Source organism: Electrona antarctica (genome assembly GCF_951216825.1).
Source record: "Electrona antarctica genome assembly, chromosome: 2".
Lineage (NCBI taxonomy): Eukaryota > Metazoa > Chordata > Actinopteri > Myctophiformes > Myctophidae > Electrona > Electrona antarctica.
The window spans coordinates 9,035,143-9,056,465 of record NC_136807.1 but is presented as its reverse complement, the minus strand read 5'-3'; the positions used below and the strand labels follow the sequence as shown (position 1 = coordinate 9,056,465).

Genomic DNA, 21,323 nt, shown 5'->3' with positions numbered 1-21,323 from the left:
CCTTACATAAAGAGAGCACCATAATGAATCACAGGCACAGACACACACGCACGCACGCGCGCGCACACACACACACACACACACACACACACACACACACACACACACACACACACACACACACACACACACACACACACACACACACACACACACACACACACACACACACACACACACACACACCACTTTTAATATACCAGTAAGACGCCCTGAGGGAGTGACCTCGGCCTTGCATATTTTCAAATGGCCGAAAGTAGTTAATGTATAGTTTTCGTAATAATAATCAAAATCTACAAAGTAACTAGTAACTAAAGTTTTCAAATCCATATAGTGGAGTAAAAGTACAATATTTGCCTCTGAGATGTAGTGGAGTAGAAGTATTATATTACAAATTGGAAATACTCAAGTGAATACAAATGCCTCTAAATTGTACTTAAGTAGTACTTAAGTAAATGCACTTAGTTACTTTACACCAGTGGTTCCCAAACCTTTTCATGTCAAGGACCCCTAAATTGACACTAATTAGCCCGCGGACCCCCACTTGAAAAGACATGCCAGGGACCCCCATACCATAAGAGAAGGTTGTTACTGCTCTAGCAGTGATTCTCAACCTGTTTAATTTCAAGGACCCCCAGTTTGACACGCATTAGTCTACAGACCCTCATTTAATGTCATTTATATCCCTGGGACCCAAATTTATATTGTAAAATCAATGCTAATGTAACTCTGAGAGTGTACAAATGGAACCAAATGGACCCATTAGGGTCCATTTGGTTCCATTCGTACACTCTCGAATGGACCATTGTGTCCATTCGTACACTCTCAGAGTCACAGATCCATAAGGGTCCATTTTGTTCCTAACTATCATTTAGCTGGGGACCCCCTGGTACTCCCTCAAGGACCCCTGGGGGTCCCCGGACCCCACTTTGGGAACCACTGGTTCTACAGTACCTGTCACCAACACACCTCCACTCAGCGTTCACACACACTGATGAGGAGCCTCTTGTGCTGAAACATTATTGCTTACAGACACAGTTCTGTGTGACATTTTCTTTTTCGGGGGTATAATTTTACGGTCACTCAGCACCTCGCTAAATGATTTAATAATGTAATGTGCCCTCCCTCTCAACAAGGACATGATGACCCTAATGAAATAGGGATAAGGAACAAGGGATCTCATTAAAAACACATGGAAAGGTGTGAAACTAATACTCTACGTCACAGTATAGTCTGGACGGTTGTGCTAATTCGCTCTCCAGATGTTATGGTGCTGTTCAGCTGCGACACACGTGCTATATGTGTAGAACTGAGACCCGCATAACCCATTCTGGGAAGGAACCCCTTTTGGTGTTAGCATTATGTTATGCTTTAGCTATTGAAAAATAGCAGATCTACAAGCTCTACGTGCCACCGAGTGGCGCGCTACGAGCTTGTAGGTCTGCTATTTTTGAAAAATCGAAGAACGACTGACATAGAAACATAGCTTTTTCAGAAAACTGTCAGGATGTAGAAGACATTTTTTAGAATCTGATCTCAGGTCAAAATGGGATAATGTGAACAGCCAACAATTTGGTCTTTTAATTCAGGCAGAGAGCGGACCTACAGCCAGCTATAGCCTAAACAACCTACATCAATGATGATTATGATTATCTAACGCTTATTTGGTGCAGTAATTGAATAGATAGATTTTTATTATCTTGTACAGTAGCTCTCTGCAGTGTTCCTCTGGTCCAGCAGATGGCACTATAGGGATGTAAATGGTCATCTTCAAAACCTTTCAGATATTAACTGCAGCAAATATAGGTTTTCTGGCTTGTCTTGTTGAAATATTTGGTGCACTCTCCATTGAGCCATTTAAATCAACGTGCTATTACTACTTTAATGTTTTAATAGTGTTTTTGAATTGCTGTTAATTATCTGGGAAAATGTGTTACTTAAAAATCATAAAGAATGTGTTACTAAGTAGACTTTCAAGGTACAATTACCAACCAATCTCCAAAATGATCTCGATATAACCTATAGTTGCAAAGCAGACAAATGAGTGTTTTATGATAATTTGTAGAAGCATCGTTTTTAGTTTATTTAACTTAAGTTAACTTAACCCAGTGTTGCATCATGCGATAGAATTACTACACTTTAAAATCCTGAGTGTTCATTTAACTCTTTGATGGTCCTGTAAGCGTAAGTACTGTAGCTCTTACAAGACTTGAATGTGTACTATTATCCCTTTTTGACCTGAGGACGATTCTACAAATGTCTTCTAAATCCTGACAGTTTTCTGAAAAACCTTCTGTATGTTTCTATGTCAGTGGTTTTCAAACTATTTCACGTCAAGGACCCCAACAATGATAATGACAAGTGGCCACCGACCCCCATCTGAAAATATGTATAGTTCCAGTGACCCTCCAGAAGCAAAGATTTGAGGTTAAAAAAAAACGCTCGCTCTGAAAGAATATATATTCAAGGATTTGCAACACATTTTCAAAGATTTTTCAAAAATAGCAGACCTACAAGCTCGTAGCGCGGCACTCGGTGCCGCGCTACGAGCTTGTAGATCTGCTATTTTTCAATAGCTAAAGTATAACAGAATGCTTAAAACACCAAAAGGGGTTCCCACCCAGAGTGGGTTATATTATATCCCGTTTTCCTCTTTCTCTTCATCGTCTTTTATGCTCTACTTCCTCTTTAATCAAGTGGCTCCCGTTCCTTTATTAGCTAGATTGGCCGGCGGTGAAAATATTCCACATTGAATTAATTGAAAGGGATCTTCTTTCTTTTAGACATCACTCTTACATAACGAACAACAAAGAAAATCAAAAGCATTTCCACATTATTTCCCTCATGCCTGAAATAGCGCAGGAAATAAAGCTTGGATCTTTCTTTAAGGGTTATTATTCCCAACTGTCATTTCATGAATGTTAAAGAAAGTGGTTGCATGTACATTATAGGAGGGGAAATAACCGGCTTTCTGGACTGGGAGTGTTTGTGAACGTGGAGACTGGAGAAGGTTGCACTATAGTTTGTTGTTGCTGTCGTTGCTGGGTGTTGTTGGCCCGTCACGTTGGTATTGTCGTACGTGTTGAACGGGAGTGGTAGGAGAGAGGCACTACAGCAGGGTTCCCCAATAGGTGGCCCGCGAGCCATTTGCGGCCTGCGGAGCGCCCCCTTGTGGCCCCTGGAAGAATTTAAAAAAAGGAAAAAAAAGAAAAGGGTTGTTTTGTTTTCTTTTGTTTTTTTGGGGGGGAGGGGGGGGGGGGGGGGGGGGGGGGTCCAGATATAAATGGCATTAAATGGGGGTCAGTAGCCTATGCAATGTCAAACTGGGAAAATGAATTTTCAGGGCAAGACCGCGACCTCGCGCATGCGGACTCGGCCACCGGAAAATTAATTGGGGAACCCTGCACAGTATATGCTATGAAATTATATCACTGGCAGGTACAGAGTAGGGTACAACTGTGCAGCTGACAACAGAGTTATGTGTGCTGAGCAGGTTAAATTGGAAGGAAAAAAGTGTCAAAAAATAATTGCCTACTGTAAAAAATATATTTCTTTATGACTTTTCATAATCGCCAGCTGCAGCAAGCTCTGGTTTCTGAACATCTATAATCAGTTTGTCTCTCTGCCTCAGCTCATGGCTTCACGTTGCGGCGTTGTTTTATGCCGTTCAGACTACTGTATGTTTTTTTTTTTTGGGTAAGTCTCCCGTTGGCTTAGAGGCAGCCAATGATGAAAAGGTTTCCACTATAGAGCGTCACAGTCCCGCCCCCTACCAGGGCCCAGGAAATGATTCTCCGTTCATTTTCCTCAGACATGGGTGACCTTTGCTGTCCTTTGCTGTCCTCAGTGTCAAACGCGTATAAATAAAAAATATATTTGTCAAAAACCTTCTGAATATTGTGCAGGACATTATGCTTCATGTGAACATACTCAAGATTAAAACATTTCATTCCTCATTTCTTCAGAATTTTCAACCAAACATAGCAAAACTCATATGGTGCGACTGTCCTGGCCCTGTTTCTCAAAGTAGGAACTTGAATAAAACTAAGGGGAAAAAATGCTAAAATTATTTTAAAAATTCCATAAATATAATATAGATGTCTATTTGTGAGCCTAATCTTTTCAAAGTCCAAGCATAATGTTTTCAGTCATTTCTGATCAAAAAGATTTTGTCCCCCAAACCAAAATCATATTGTGTGACACCATTTTGGGAAATTTCAACAGGCAATTGTTTGGACACCCATTGGGATAGAGAGGTCCTTCTTCAGTAAGGCTGCTCAGCACTTGCATTACAATAGCATGACAGGTGTCTGTGGTGAATTATCATTTTAACATTTCCATGAAATACGATCTTGTTGGAACGCTGACCAATGCGACTCATCCGAGTGTCTGTGGGTGTGACACCTTTTTCATTAAAAAAGCTAAAGTTATTAGATTTTTTGGTCATAATTACATGTAAATCTATGTTGCTTTGTTATAGCTAGCATGTTGTTAGCATGCTAATGTGTAGCTAGTAGCCTCAAGGTTATGTTAAGTGCAGAAAACATAATATGGTGTGGCACTATATCATAATGGTGTGACTGTCTGCCTGTCACGCCATATGACGTTTTTGTCACACCATATGATGCAAACTGTATTTTCCTACAGATAGAACAATAAATAACAAAGACCCATGTTTCTTTTGTCCATTTAAACATTTGTTTTAAACAGCTTCACCTAAAATCTGCAACTATCCACAATAAAATGTGTGTTTGTTTTTTTTATTCAGTCATTGCCATGTTATTCAATGTTAAAGAAATGTTCCTGTTGCTGTTTTTCCTGAGTAATTGTTTAATCAATCTGTAAAGTTCAGTACTCACTAATAAGGTAGGTTAAAACACAGTTTGCTTTGAAAAATGAAGATATGATCATACGGTGTGACACTAAATCATTTGGTGTGACGTTCCAAATAGTGAAAAAATCATACCTTTATTAATGATGAAACCATTAATGTTCATGGATTACATAGCAAATAGTATCAGGAAGAGTCACAAATATTTGTGTAATTTTAGAGAAAGTTTTGTCACAATAAATACAAAATATGTTGAAAGACCGACAACATGGGCCTCACATTGAGTGTTGATTACGAAAATAATATACAGATTTAATAATTTTCACAAAACTATAGTGGATTACAGGTTAGTTATGATAAAGGACTTTGATAAAGTGAGTAATTTAAGAAAGGTGTACTCCATTTTCATTTTATAAACAATTATTGTCATGTCACACCATATGATGATTTTAGGCACAAGTACAACAAAATGCTGAATAAATTCTGATTCCAATAAAATATCTAAAAACAAAATATGTTTCCATAAAGATGAGAGTGAGTAGAACAAAAGTAAATCATTTTTATTCCTGTTATTTAAAGGTTTTTAAAAAACACTTTTTTAGGGGTGTCACATCACTGACCCATTTCAGAAAGTATTTATTTAAAGACGTTTACGCCGCGGACAAAACCAACTCTTGTCGTGACAAATCATGACAACAAACAAAATTTTTCGGGCCAAACAAAGAATTAGAAAGTAGAAAAAAACGACAGGTTACAACACTTTTTTTGTTGTTTTGTAATTATTTGTTTGGTCCAAAAAATTGTGTGTGTTGTCATGATTTGTCATGACTCGAGTTGGCTTCGTACGACTGTCTGGGCCTGTTATTGTACTGTACTGTTGGATGTGTTCTATCTGCCCTGTAGCATTTGACTTCAGACAGTGGAAGAGTAAACCAAGATAAACATTCTGGGAAAACTACTTTTCAAGATGTACTCGGGGGACTCCTCCTCCCCCTGGTGGGCTCCAGCACACACAGCTCTCTTCAATGACACACATGGGCCCCTCGAGGTGTGCTTTACTATAACGGCTTATGCTTAATTTGTACTCCGTCGTATGACAGCGTCGGGCATCGAAAATAGCCGATCTATCAGTCCACAACACGTCCTGTAGCGACAGGTTGTGGGCTTGTAGTTCAGGCTTAAGTATAAACCGGGCTTCAAGGAGTGGACTAAAAGGAACCCAAGCAACCATGCAAGTCCTTTATGCTACTCTGATGCTGCCCAGGGCTAATCAATAAAAGGGGGGAAGAAACACTCTGTGTTTGTGTGCGTTTGGGGTAAGAATTCCCCCTGGACTTGCTAGGATAAATGGAGCTCTTCTTCCTCCCCGTGAATCCAGTGAAGAGGAGGGGTATTATATGAGGCATGGGTGGCATTGTTTGTCCACGGCCCCTTTAGGGGAAGAGCTATTTCTGGCCCAGAGCCTGTGAGAGTACCATATTATTAACCCCTCCCACATTTGTGCATGCATGTGTGCGTGCGTGCGTGCGTGAGAGAGAGAGAGAGAGAGAATGTGCCTGTTAAAATGGGAACATGTGCAGAAATTGGACTGATTTATGTCCAAACAACATGGGTCTCTGTGGATGATGCCCTTATAGCTTTGGCATCTTGACAGAGAGTTTAACATTTACACAAGAGCCAGGTCCAATATTGACTGTGCCATCCACACTGCTCTGAAAAAATTAATTAATATTTAACTCAAAGAGGGTACAAATGTAACCACATGGACAAATTAACACGTACTCGTACTTGTACGAGTTCTGCATTGTGGCGCTGTGACCCGGAATGGTCCACGTGGGGGTCAATTTGAAGGGTACATTTGTACACTCTCGGAGTTACAAAAGTTGCAAACATTACGAGTTGTGCATCGTATAGGCTAGCGCTATGACATTGACAGACAGACGCCACACCTTAGATGAGCAACTGATACTGTCTTGAGAACAAAACATTCCCTGAGGTGGTTTTGTGCAGTAACCATTGATCCTGAACAGGGTACACCAAGTGACAATATTCCACACCATACTGCCTACTGTACTGTAAGTACCTATCTAAAACAGGTTCAGATGTTAGAGGAAAAGGGGGTTGAGATACATCATGAAATGATGACTTCATATACGCATTGTTTCATGTCATCAGGAGTGCATTCCGTACACCCGATTCCAACTCATTCTCACCCGATTACAACTCATTCTGAAATACAGCACACAGAAGACAGGGTTACAGTATGCAACGCAATATTAATTAGCATGATCATTGCTATAGTCCTGTCTTGTTGAAGGCAATACTGCAAAATGCTGGCTTTTCACAATATGACAGAATTGTGTATGAAATGTGTATACAGGTGTGTGTGTGTGTGTGTGTGTGTGTGTGTGTGTGTGTGTGTGTGTGTGTGTGTGTGTGTGTGTGTGTGTGTGTGTGTGTGTGTGTGTGTGTGTGTGTGTGTGTGTGTGTGTGTGTGTGTGTGTGTGTGTGTGTGTGTGTGTGTGTGTGTGTGTGTGTGAGCGTGCGTGTGAGAGAGAGAGAGAGAGAGAGAGAGAGAGAGAGAGAGAGAGAGAGAGAGAGACGGTGCGTATATAATTAATCAAGGTATTTAAATGATAGTAGTTTCTTAAGAATGACTTGGTCAGACAGACATAGAGACACATGTACTATAGAAGGATGTCGGGGCGTACTGGACTGGTTGGCAACCTCTCCACTGGTGTCTCCACTGGTGCAGACATAGAGACACATGTACTATAGAAGGATGTCGGGGCGTACTGGTTGGTCAGACAGACATAGAGACACATGTACTATAGAAGGATGTCGGGGCATACTGGTTGGTCAGACAGACATAGAGACACATGTACTATAGAAGGATGTCGGGGCGTACTGGTTGGTCAGACAGACATAGAGACACATGTACTATAGAAGGATGTCGGGGCATACTGGACTGGTTCGCCACTTCTCCACTGGTGCATGACATAGAGACACATGTACTATAGAAGGATGTCGGGGCATACTGGACTGGTTCGCCACTTCTCCACTGGTGCATGACATAGAGACACATGTACTATAGAAGGATGTTGAGGCGTACTGGTTCAGACAGACATAGAGATACATGTACTATAGAAGGATGTTGAGGCATACTGGTTCAGACAGACATAGAGACACATGTACTATAGAAGGATGTCGGGCGTACTGGTTCAGACAGACATAGAGACACATGTACTATAGAAGGATGTTGAGGCGTACTGGTTCAGACAGACATAGAGATACATGTACTATAGAAGGATGTTGAGGCATACTGGTTGGTCAGACAGACAGACATAGAGATACATGTAGAAGGATGTCAGGGCATACTGGACTGGTTGGCGACCTCTCCACTGGTGCATGATCTACTATAGAAGGATGTCGAGGCGTACTGGACTGGTTGGCAACCTCTCCACTGGTGCATGATCTCTAGTGCCTTTCCAAGAGCTCTGCATTCACTATGAATGATCATCATTAATTTAACAGGGTGGAGAAACGCTTCAGTAACTGGTAGCATTTGGCAGTGAGCCTGCTGACAAATCACCAGCACGCTATGCTACTCTAGCGTTTTAACCCTTTTTGGGGCGGGAACCCCTTTTAAGTGTTTGTTATACTTTAGCTATTGAAAAATAGCAGATCTACAAGCTCGTAGCGCGCCACTCGGTGGCGCGCTACGAGCTTGTAGGTCTGCTATTTTTGAAAAATCGTGAAAATGTGCCTCAAATCTTTGAATGTACTGTATATTCTTTCAGAGTGAACGTTTTTAACTCAAATCTTTGCTTCTGCATGAGAGGTTCCTGGAACAACATATTTTCAGATGGGGGTCGGTGGCCAATTACATATCATGCTTGGGGTCCTTGACATGAAATATTGAGCACCACTGATACAGAAACATGAGGTTTTTCAGAAAACTGTCACCATTTAGAAGACATTTTTTTAATTTCGACGTCAGGCCTAAATGGGTTAATGTTAGAGTAGAGAGAGGCCGGCGGGCTGGCCTTGGAAACATCGTTCATATAATAAAGGGCTTTTCCGTATGTAGGCCTAACTACTAGGCTATCAGCTCTCTCTTTAACATTTATCCCGAGGAAGGAGAATCTCAGCCTGTTCCACAGATAAACTCACAAAGGACAGCCTTTGGGGTCACCAAAATCAGTAGAATTCATCCTTAATGTAGTATTATTAATGCTATCGGGCAGGAACCTCTCATCTCCATATTTTAACATGTTATTATTAAGTTAATGACCTACTTCTTCATACTACAGTGTAACACAAAAGTAGCAAAAATAGCCCCCTTCTCCACTCCCTCCATTGGCTCCCGATACTGCATGGCCTTCAAAGCAACCAAAGGTTTGCCACTCCCATATCTTCAAAGTCTGGGGACAACGACTCTTCTCCCACTGCGCAAAAAGCATGAAATACGGATGTGTATATTACAGGAAACTCCCGTTAAACTTTCCAACAAATTCCGGGAAACTCCCGAATTGTACCATCACACCTGTATATTACCGTATATTAACTGTATATGCCCGCTAAACTTGAGGTTTATGGGCAAAATACAGTGCCCATAATTGCCCGTTAACTCCTCTTTTCACGCAATGTCCCTTCTGGCTCCAAAACTATTGAATGAACTTCCCATTGCAATCAAAACTGCAGACTCACTCCAGTCCTAATCTTCCCCCGTAGTGTGAAAACTCACCTCTTCAGACTCCATCTTGGCCCTTGGCACTTGCCGTAGCACTTGCACTAGCCTCGACAACCTTACAGGCATATGCAAAGGCTAAACTTATGTAATTTACATTTATAATTGAGCATTTTATGTAGATGTAACACTATATAGTCTATACTCATAGCTTCACTGTACAGATGATCTACTGTTAGACAGATATTGCTTGCTTATGATTCTTGATGACTATTTCTATGAATTTGATGCATTACCTTGTGTTCTTGCTTGCTGTAAATCACTCTGGATTAAGAGCTACATTGTAGCCGATCTACAAGCTCACAGCGTGTAATTTCGCTACTTTTTCATTTCAATCCTAAAAAGTTTTCAAGTTTCGGACATGAGGTTTCCATTCGACTATTACATTATTTCATAGAAATTGAACATCATTTTCTAAATTTACTTCCGTGGAAGATTTCTGGAAATGTACCAGAACGTTGCAACCCTACATCCAAGAGGGATGTGGGGGACGAGGCTCCTGGCTTACCGGACAGCGGTTGAAGTCCTTTCATGGGTGGGTTGAATATCAATGTGGTGAAGCCAGGGCTTATCAGATGAAATCTCACACCAGTGTTTTGAAGTGACGTGAGGCGAAACGGAGACGCTCATCTGGGATTCACAGACATCCAGAAGCTGCTCCCATGCAGCCCAAACTGTCAGTGATTCACAGACATCCAGAAGCTGCTCCCCAGCAGCCCAAACTGTCAGTGATTCACAGACATCCAGAAGCTGCTCCCATGCAGCCCAAACTGTCAGTGATTCACAGACATCCAGAAGCTGCTCCCCAGCCCAAACTGTCAGGGAGAAATCTGCAGAGTGCAGAATATACAGTAGGCCTGCTTTTCAGTCCTTATCAGAAGTCGTCTCATACTGGTGTCTGTCTTCCATGGCCTTTACAGTTGGAGGCCATCGATATTGTCCTTTTCTTTTTGCTGAGGTTTGCGTGATCTGCGCAAAACCCCTTTTGGTGTTTTAAACATTATGTTATAATTTAGCTATTGAAAAATAGCAGATCTACAAGCTCATAGCGCGCCACCGAGTGGCGCGCTACGAGCTTGTAGGTCTGCTATTTTTGAAAAATCGTGAAAATATTTATTTCAGAAAACTGGAGGATTTAGAAGGATTTTTTTAAAATTTTGAGGTCAGGCCTAAATGGGTCAAATGATAAGGGACAATATCGGTGGCACCCAACTGTATCTATATAGTAAAGGGTAGATGTCCTGTAGCCTTTTCTGTATGCACATATCAGCTGGGAGAGGGAGAGAGAGAGAGAGAGAGAGAGAGAGAGAGAGAGAGAGAGAGAGAGAGAGAGATAGTGCGCAGTGGTCCAGTGATAATACATAATATTGTTCTCTCTAATATCCTCCATGGTTTTATGCTACAGCTTCTGTCTAGTATTGTGGAATGTAGGCTATAGAAGTTCAAGCAGCCTTTAAGAAGCCAGTGCATGCTAGCTCCTACACAAGTAATGACTGAATGAATGAATCCATATTTTGTCTTAAGACCCAAATATATGACATTGTTCGCATAAATGACACTTTGATACAGCCTGGCTTCTGCCAAAAAGCTCGCATTGACCCCAAAGTCAGGAGCAAACATACAACGTATTAAATGACAAAGATAATATTGCCACATTCCTCTATCTAAGGTGGTCTGTGTCACAAGCCGCAACATGTCGAGGGCTCAAGGCCCACTTTGATGTCCCAACCCACTGGTAGAGAAACGTTGGTCCAGAGCTGCATCCATCTCTTCTCTGAACCTGGCAGCTGTTCCACAGTCCATGCACGCTCACACGCACACACGCACACACGCACACACACTCACACACACACACACACACACGCACACATACACACACACACACACACACACACACACACACACACACACACACACGTACACCATCCCCTTGGCACCTGCTCCCATTCCACACACCTCAATGTCAGACAGAAGCTCTGTGCTGTATGTGTGTGTGTGCCTGAGAGAGTGCACGTGTGCATGTGAGCAGGGTCAAGTTTCCGCAAGCGCTTGATTGGCGGCGCAATTATGGCTGGCTAAATGGGCCTCTAAGTGGACAGTTTGCTGTACTGTGTGTGTGGCTGGTCGGCCACACACACGTTCATGCACGCGCACACACACACACACGGTTGCACGCAGTCGCACGCACGCACACACACACACACACACACACACACACACACACACACACACACACACACACACACACACACACACACACACACACACACACACACACACACACACACACACACACACACACACACACACACACACACACACACACACACACACACACACACACACACGCATGCAATTTTCAACCTATCTTCATATAATTGGTCCTCATTTATGCTCATTGTAAGATGGTACCATTATCATTTCTGTCTAATCTAGTTAGACAGAAAGTTTTTATTTGAATGAATGCAAGAATAACGGGTTCCTATTTCAGCATGCTAACTTTCCAGGAAAAGAAAGTTTCTATTTGCATTGTCAGTGGCAACTGACGATGCCACTGGTAGGCAGTTTCCTGAACTGTCCTTATAGTCCAACAACGAGATGCAGAGGAACAGAAATGGCGCCATCCCATAATGAGCGTTAGTAGAACCACTGTCGACCAGGTGTCCCTGTTTTGGACATGTCATTACAGTATATATAGCCATGTAGGCTATACTGTGTGTGTGTGTGTGTGCGCCCGCGCGTGCGTCCGTGTGTGTGTGCATGCGTGCGTGCGTGCGACGTGAGTGCGTGCGTGCGTACGTGTGTAAGACAGAGAGAGAGAGAGAGAGAGAGAGAATAATTGCTGGTGAACAACTATCTAGAGTAAAGTACACACAAGGCCGTAGGATCTGTATGGATATCCACTGTGTCCAACTAACACAGTACTGTGACTCTGATGCAGACCTTTTATGCTTTTATTTATTTATTTTTATTTGTTTTTATTTCAAAAAATGAAACATGAACAATGAAACATAAATCAAACATAAATGTGAATGCATGAAAACAAAAATACATAACAAAAACAGAGACAATAAAATAAATCAAAGAAAAACAGCTTGACAAACTTCAAAAATACAGCATTTTTCAAACAGTACAAGGCAAGGCAGGGAACAGCAGGAGACATGACTCATAATATAATATACAGCAGATATCCAACATTAATTGTCACAAGCCCGGCCTGCATCCAGCCCTTGCTCGCACCCCGAGGAGACAGAAGCTCCGGTGACCCCGATGCAGACCTTTTAGGTCGAAACGTTAGTCGTTTGTATACTAGCACCTAAATAAAAGGCTTAAAATGTCCATGCTGCTCCAGTGTCCTCCTCTCCTCCTTCTGTAACACAGTACTCCATTTGAACCATTTGACACCAGCTCTGTGTGTGGATAGGTAATATTCTGCATGTACTGTAAGTGTGTTACGGTACCGCACAACACAGCACTCTGTCAGGAAATCATACAGTACATGGATAGGACAAATATTGTTATTGATTTTGTCTGCTGCATGTGCATCGACCAGACAGTGGCCTTGTGGTTAGAGTGTCCGCCCTGAAACTGGGAGGTCGGGGGTTCTATCCCCGACCGGGTCATACCAAAGACCCAATGCCTCCCTGCTTGGCACTCAGCATCAATGGGTTGGATTGGGGGTCAAATCAACTAATGATTCCCAAGCTCGGCGCACGCTCCAAGAGATGGGTCTAATGCGGAGAACAAATTTCACTGCGGTAACTTGTGTGACTAATCGTTCAACTTTGACTTTGACTTTGAATGTTGTCTGCTGCTGTGAAATATTCCTTGTTACCATGCAGTAATGCAAGGAAAGTTGATAGGGTAGGTACCCTCACAAAAAGCATGCAGTAATCCTGGTCTCTATACTGATGGAGGGGAAAGGAACTGGTTGGAATAACGTGTTCCTTCCACACGCCACGTCCAGCCGGAGAAACTCCCCCCCCTGTCAGGTGAAAAGAAGTGGCTTGGACTCCTCATGCATTGAATGAGGTCAGTCTGTTGCTCTCCCCAGGTTGGCAGAGGGTACATTAGACAATTGACACTAGGTTAAAAAAAAGAGTTACAAAATCGTGGGATAAAAAACTAAGTAGGCCAATATGTATAAGTAAGTGTAATAATTCCATGTACGTAGTTCACCTTTACCACTTGGGATACCAATAAATAGGAACTTAATTAATGTTAGTTCCACTGATCCAAGCCAGAACACAAATTAACATTCTCTGACAATACACGCGGTCCACCCATCTGACCACTTAACATGGCAGCCAAGCTTTGGTTGAGAGGCATGTGGAGTATAATAACCAGCTGTCCCAGTAATGGGACCATTACAGCAACACTGCCGCATGGATAGAGTGCACTGATGATCAAAGACCATCATTGAGAGACAATTTTCCAACATCAAAGCGTATAATTTATGTTGGTCTATTTGTCAATATCACGTCAATGGAAGTGGCATGTTTTTTTTGTTTTTTTTTGCGGCTTCCGCCTTTATTTTATATTTGTTTATAGAGGGACAGACAGTAGGCTGACAGGAATGGGGGAGAGAGATGGGGGAGTGACATGCAGTAAAGGCTGTTGGGATCGGGAGTCGAACCCGCGGCACACTGCCAGACTGGACTACCAGCCAAGGTGCCTGGACCGCTGAGCCACGGCCCAGGCCCCCGGCATGTTTTTTAAAGTTTGGTTGTGTAGGACGGCTCTGTAATTAACTGAGTGAAATTCAGGCTGTTGCATGTCTCCGTAAAAGTTGCTTGAGGGCTGCAATAGCAAATAGAAAATGTTTAAATGATTCTGAATCAATGTGATCACAGAAAATGCTGTGTTTGTCCAATCTTTTTTATAGCACTTGGAAGAGCATTTGGAGGGTAACGTTTGTACAGCCCAGCCCATACTGTATATATATTTCACCAGATCGGCGATCTGGAATAGACGATTCATTAATAAAATATTTACAGTAAGTGTGGATTTCAAAAAACAACACCACCTCAGCTCCTTTCTTTTTCCTGTCACGTGTACATTTCAAACAGATATTATTTTCTGAAACATCAATTACAGTACATGACTCGGACTGGCTTCCAGATTTTTATAAAAACACAATTTCATGTAGAACCCGAGGCCACATAATATTACATATTTCAGGTGTGAACATTATACATGTGTTTGTTGTGTACAGCCAGCTGCAAAAATCCATTTTGACCATTGTCACAGCAATCAGCCTGCAAGAATTCCATAGCAGGCTTTTAAACCAATTCCAGTCATCATTCCCAGAGTAGCTCACTTTTACGTGGCTTTAAAAATCAATCAAAGTAGCTGCAGGTGTGCAGTATAAATTAGGCATTTCATGTATTCAGTAAGAAGAAGCATTCAGAGTATATTGGATTAGATATTTTCGTGTGTACACATTATCGTTGATCAACATTGTAGCAGCAATAGTGAGCTAACTCTGACTACACTTTCCAAAATCTGAAATAGCTTCATACGCCTATTGCAGAAGGAGGAGAAGACACTGGATCAACGCTGACATTTTAAGCCTTTTTATTAGGTGCTAGTATACAAAACGACTTTAGTCGTTTTATATACTAGCACCTAATTAACCCATGCTGGGCGGGGACCCCTTTTGGTGTTAGCATTATGTTATGCTTTAGCTATTGATAGCAGATCTACAAGCTCATAGCGCGCCACCGAGTGGCGCGCTACAAGCTTGCAGGTCTGCTATTTTTGAAAAATCGAAGAACGACTGACATAGAAACATAGCTTTTTTAGAAAACTGTCAGGATGTAGAAGACATTTTTAGAATCTGATCTCAGGTCAAAATGGGTTAAAAGGCTTAAAATGTCTGTGTTGCTCCAACGTCCTCTCCTCCAACATGTGTCCTTGTTCCTGTGATGCACCGGACCAGGCGTGAGGCGTGTTGGTAGACTCCCTTTGTTCTTAAGCTTCATACGCCTCTTTGTTATCTAGTCATTAAGAAGTCCAAAGTACTTTTCCTCTTTATTATCAAACCTGCATCTCCCGTCCGTCCGTCCGTCCGTCCGTCCGTCCGTCCGTCCATCCATCCATCCGTCCGTCAGTTAGTTAGTCACCCCCCGAGCAGAATAGTAAGAGAGTGGCGACACGCTTTGATCTCGCCGCAAAGCGGGTGCCTATGGGCTATAGTTCCAAACATTGGAACTATCCCATTGAGATAGAATGAGCACTTCCGCATTCCATTGTTACAATGGGAGTCAACGCTAGAGTCGCCACTCTCTTACTATAACCTGTCTGTTGTTTTAACAGTCATGACATTTGTCAGTCACTGACACAAAATGTCGTATGACCCTCAAATGTATACGTTTCTGCAGAATGGAAAATTGCTCCGTCGGAAGAAAGGGATGGAATTGATGTTGACAACATTATGAAGCACTCGCCTCCATCGCTCTTCACCTGGCACTGTGTTTTCCATGCTGGTCAGACTGCATGGTTCGCATTGTGGGCATGCCAGCTACTGTGGTCGTGTGCTCTTAATTGTCTGACTTTGAACCAGACTTTTCGACCTCTCTGTTCCGTCCAGGCCAAAGACAGCTCATAGTGATGGATGCTTCCCTCCGTCCATACTTAACTTCAACATTGGCACATATACCGTTATCTAATTGTCAAACATCAACACGTACTCTAATACTTACTCTAATTGACTGAAATAATTCACAATGTCAATTGGAATCAAAGGTGAATTAAACCATTTAGATGTGTCTCCACCTGCTACTCAATCATGTGCCAACCTCTCTCTCTCTCTCTCTCTCTCTCTCTCTCTCTCTCTCTCTCTGTGCCCAGTGGACTCTTGACCCAGATTTATACTTCCTCGCATGGCAGTGGCACTCGAGGAAGTGGTTTCTAAAAATAAGCGGTTTTCATCAAGCGACCCGGCCGTGCAACAAACTGTAGATTAGGCTTCATGCTCATTGCTCCTACTGCAATGAATAAATTATCTCAGGTGAGAAGCTATGCAGTGGCGCTTTCATAATTTCTCTCTCGCTCTCTCTCGTTCTCTCTCTCTCCCCCTCTCGCTCTCTCTCCCTCTCTCTCTCTCTCTCTCTCTCTCCCCCTCTCTCTATCTCTCTCTCTCTCTCTTTCTCTCCCCCTTCTCTCTCTCTCTCTCTGGGAACAGAGTGACATTCTGACACACCGCCATTCCGACTACGTAGCTTCCATGTGCGTTTAGGGACAGGGTTAGTAATGAGGCGAGTCTGAATGGCCATGCGTCGGAATGAGTCTCTCTCTCTCTCTCTCTCTCTCTCTCTCACCTTCTCTCTCTCTCTCTCTCACCTTCTCTCTTAAGTCAAATACATTGAAAATAGCCAATCTACAAGCTCATGTTTTGAGCGTATAGATTTCTCACATCAATACTACACTACGTAACCCTGCTGTTGCTGCCCCCCCTGTTCCCCTTGCACGCACGCACGCACGCACGCACGCATGCATGCACGCACGCACACGCACACACACACACAGACACACACACCTCAACTCAACTCACTGGCACGTTCCCCCTCCCTCCCTGCCGCTCCTCTCTTATTATTATCCCATGTGCTAACAGGATGACAGCATTACTGTGCATTACATATCTCTGATGACGGACAAAGACTTTTTGCATGGAGGGGCGGGGGGGTTGTTACAGGGGTTGAAAATGAGAGAGAGAGAGAGAGAGAGAGAGAGAGAGGCTTCCCCTCGGAGTGTCACAGCGTGATTGCTGCGTGTCGATTTGATTGGTCAAGTCGCATCCGTCAGCGGAAAGCATTGAGGCACCGGTGTGTGTGTGTGCTGTACGGAGAGCATTCAGTCTCTGTGCGCTCAGCGAGCAGCAGCAGCAGAAACAGCAGAAACAGCAGAAGCACTGAGCCAAAACAGCCCACAGACTCTTTCACCCCCCCGGTCCTCCCTCCCTCCCTCCCTCCCTCCCTCTACACTCGTCATTCCATCGAGGACTCTGAGGGAGCGCGGTTGTCGGGAGGCATCCCAGGTGCTGCTGACTCATCTCCAAGTCTTCGGCGGACACACATCGTCCTCGTCAGCGGGACCCCACCACCACCTGCACCTCGTCCTCGTCAGCGGGACCCACCTGCACCTCGTCCTCGTCAGCGGGACCCCACCACCACCTGCACCTCCTCCTCGTCAGCGGGACCCACCTGCACCTCGTCCTCGTCAGCGGGACCCCACCACCACCTGCACCTCCTCCTCGTCAGCGGGACCCACCTGCACCTCGTCCTCGTCAGCGGGACCCCACCACCACCTGCACCTCCTCCTCGTCAGCGGGACCTGCACCCACATCATGCAGGTGTCGTTCGTCTGCAGCGACCAGCACCGAGGAGGACGCAGCACCGAGGACCGGCTCAACCGGCACAATGCCAACAACAGCCCCAGCACCAAGACCAAGTTCCGCGCCGTGGCCATGGTGGCGCGCAGCCTGGGCCACCTCTCGGTGCAGAACCTGCCGTCGTCCAGCGACCAGAGCATACGGACAGGCATGAAGTACAGGTAGGAGAGAGAGAGAGACAGAGAGAGAGAGAGAGAGAGAGAGAGAGGCCCTCGACGAGCATGCTGCTTGATGTATGTCGTCTTACCCACCTCTGCATCAAAGGGTATCAAATAAGAAGTGTGGTGTACTCTTTTTTTTATATATATCAGTGAAAGATGGTAAAGGTGATAAATGTGATCTGTTATTAGTGAACACTCACTTAAAACGAGAGTAAGAATCAGTCAGCGAGACAAGATTCTTGTAACATTGTGCCGTTTTGCAACTGATGGAAAGCATCTTATTTGGCCACAATGGCCAGTGATTCTATTTTCGTACAACGTTGGTAAAATGAGACTTGTGCTTACAGGATGTTTGTTTTTTTGCCACGAAAGTTCAAGGTTGAATGGATCAACAGTAAAACGTTGTTTTCTTGTCAGACAACTATTTGCATACTGTAGTGTACAGGATCACTGTGGGAAAATTTTTGGTGAAGCAGCAGCTATTTATGTACTCAGCTGGGATTTTGTTTTCAGTCATTTCACAAATTAACTACCGTACAATAACTGCCCACAGAGGTATAAAGCAAACATATTTTTGTCCAAGGTTCAAGCTTGTATAGCTTTATGCGAAAGGGCTTCCGTTTTTAATAATCCAGTACATCTTCTGCACATTGCCTTGACATTAACATGCAAAGAGTGCTGCACATGTCATCAAATGGAATGAATAAATCCCATGTTTTACTTTGAAGTGGAAATAGAGTGCCATTCAAAAAGTATTTCTGAAGGCAGAGACTGTTAGACCCGTTAAAATAATACCTTCTTTCATGATTTTACATTTAATCCAAACTCTTGATGAAGGAATTTTTGGCACCACTCCCTGCCGTCCAAAACAAATTAATATCACTTCTTCTTTCTCCTAAGCCATATTATGCTCATTCTCTTCAACATGCAATGTCTGTAATTACACTTCAAAAGGCTATCTGTATTCTGTAACCACTATATGGGAGCCGGCCCAGGGCAAAGCCAGGAGGGGAAATAATCGTGCCACCTATGTAGACGTGCCGCGGCGCGACAGCTTGGCTGACAACACTGCAGAGCTCAAGAACCTGATGTTGGATAGGAAATTGTGGAGGGCAGCGATCCAGGAATCCCGAGTTGGTGTTGGCTAGACCTGCACTCTCGCAGCAACTGAACTGATACAGCCATATCCAAAAGCATTCCACCATTCCCTCTCCAAGTAGAGACTCCCGCTGGGCCAGACTATAGCCTCCACCTCCTCCTGTCCACCTGACCAGTCACCCTGACCAGTCACCAGACTGTAGCCTCTACTGGGCCAGACTGTTGTCTCCCAACAGCCTCCGCTGTCGCCTCCACCGGGGCCAGAATATAGCCTCTATCAGGCCAGACTGTAGTATATCCACTCTGAGCCTTATTATAGTTCATCCTCTGTAACTGCTGCAAACTTGAAATTTAAAATAAAATGAACACTTGACTGTGGGTCTATATTTTGATATATATTATTAATATAGGGCATGATTGGGCAGTGCCTCCCCAATCATGCAGGCCACTTTACAAACATCTTTGATTAAGCATCCACTCGTAAATTATTCAAAGATGCCACATTGCTTCCCCCCCCCCCCCCCCATTGGTCCCTGATTGGCTGTAACGGCTGCTGTGATCTCCCTCTCCCTCTCGCAGCCCCAAGCAGACACACAATACTTGAGATATAATGACATACCAACTTTTAATAGATTTCCCTCGAGTGAATAAATGCACAATTAGCGAGACAAATCCTCACTAACAACCGAGGATAACGTTGTTGTTGTAATGTTGTTGTATTGAATAAAAGGTACAATTGAGAGTTCTTTTAACACATTTTGGTGTTAGCATTATGTTATGCTTTAGCTATTGAAAAATAGCTCATAGCGCGCCACCGAGTGGCGTGCTACGAGCTTGTAGGTCTGCTATTTTTGAAAAATCAAAGAACCACTGACATAGAAACATAGCTTTTTCAGAAAATTGTCAGGATGTAGAAGACATTTTTAGAATCTGATCTCAGGTCAAAATGGGTTAACACAGTTAAAAAAAACAAAAAACAAGGTACCCAGTTTCTTTCGACTCTTTCAGTAAACTATATCTAGACTTGCTGTAGCCTACATGGTTTGGATCATTTTCAATGTCTCCTTTCACTTTTATGTGTGGGCTTGTTGCAAGTGAGATGCTTTCATGTATACGATCCGCGTGCTTAACACTTTTTCCCTGGATCAAGATGCAGATTGGCACGTGTGGGAATAGCGCTGCATACGTTATATACATAGTGATGCCTGTTCCAGTGAATGTGTGATGCCGTTTGAGGCGCTGTGCTATAATAGGTACAGTATTAATGTCTGCGTTCATCAAGGCAAGTTGCCTATATGGCTGCTTGACTGAGTGGAGGGTGTTAATATGTCTTCTCGTCAAAGTAGATTCCTCTCAAATGGTGCCCATGCAGTGAGAATAGAGCGAGAGAGAGAGAGAAACCAGTTGCTCAGATTAAACGTTGTCGCACGAGGAGGGCACGAGAGGAAAATCTCCAGCATAGTTAGTAAACACACATACTGTATACAAGGCTGCACAGCACAATATATAATATGCAGCAAAATGCTGTGTTATTTTAACTCATACGACAAAGGCTTTTTGTCTCATACTCTACTGTATGTCGCGGGGCTTCACAAATGATCTAAGTAATTGAGTCTCACATATTTAATTAATGAAATTGCCATGTCTCATGGCGACTCATTGTCTTCCATAAGTTCATTCTGTTAGTGTTCTCAAGTAAACCCAGAGGCTCGGACCAAATGATGTCCCAGGATTGCCGCCTACACACTGGACACAGTGTAAAGTACAAGTGTGTAGTGGTCATTCAAATCATTGTGTTACCTCACAGGCAAACTGCTTTGTATAAAGCAGTGTGTAGCCACGCTGTTTGGTGTACGTGTACTCGGGGCGACTGTGGCTAAAGAGGTAGAGCAGGTCGTCCAATGATCCATGGGTCGGCGGTTCGAATCCCGGCTCCTCCTGTCTACATGTCGAAGTGTCCTTGGGCAAGACACTGAACCCCAAATTGCTCCCGATGTGCTGGCTGGTACCTTGCATGGCTTCCGCCGCAATCGGTGTATGAATGTGTGTGTGAATGGGTGAATGTAATGCACAATCTATGTAAAGCGCCTT

General features: G+C 43.5%; 1 protein-coding gene across 5 annotated transcripts in view; it reads left to right on the top strand.

Annotated features, from left to right (window-relative positions):
- LOC306943428 (voltage-gated potassium channel subunit beta-2-like) overlaps positions 1 to 21,323 on the top strand; it is a gene marked incomplete at its 5' end in the record, with an annotated part of 118,302 nt that overhangs the window by 48,338 nt on the left and 48,641 nt on the right. For 2 of the 5 annotated variants that reach the window (XM_079529745.1, XM_079529744.1), the window contains one exon: positions 17,929 to 18,134. The exons of the other annotated variants lie outside the window; for them this stretch is intronic. In XM_079529745.1, coding sequence (XP_079385871.1) covers positions 17,929 to 18,134 — 206 coding nt within the window. Of the gene's footprint in view, positions 1 to 17,928; positions 18,135 to 21,323 lie in introns of those variants that run through there. 5 annotated transcript variants of the gene reach the window in all.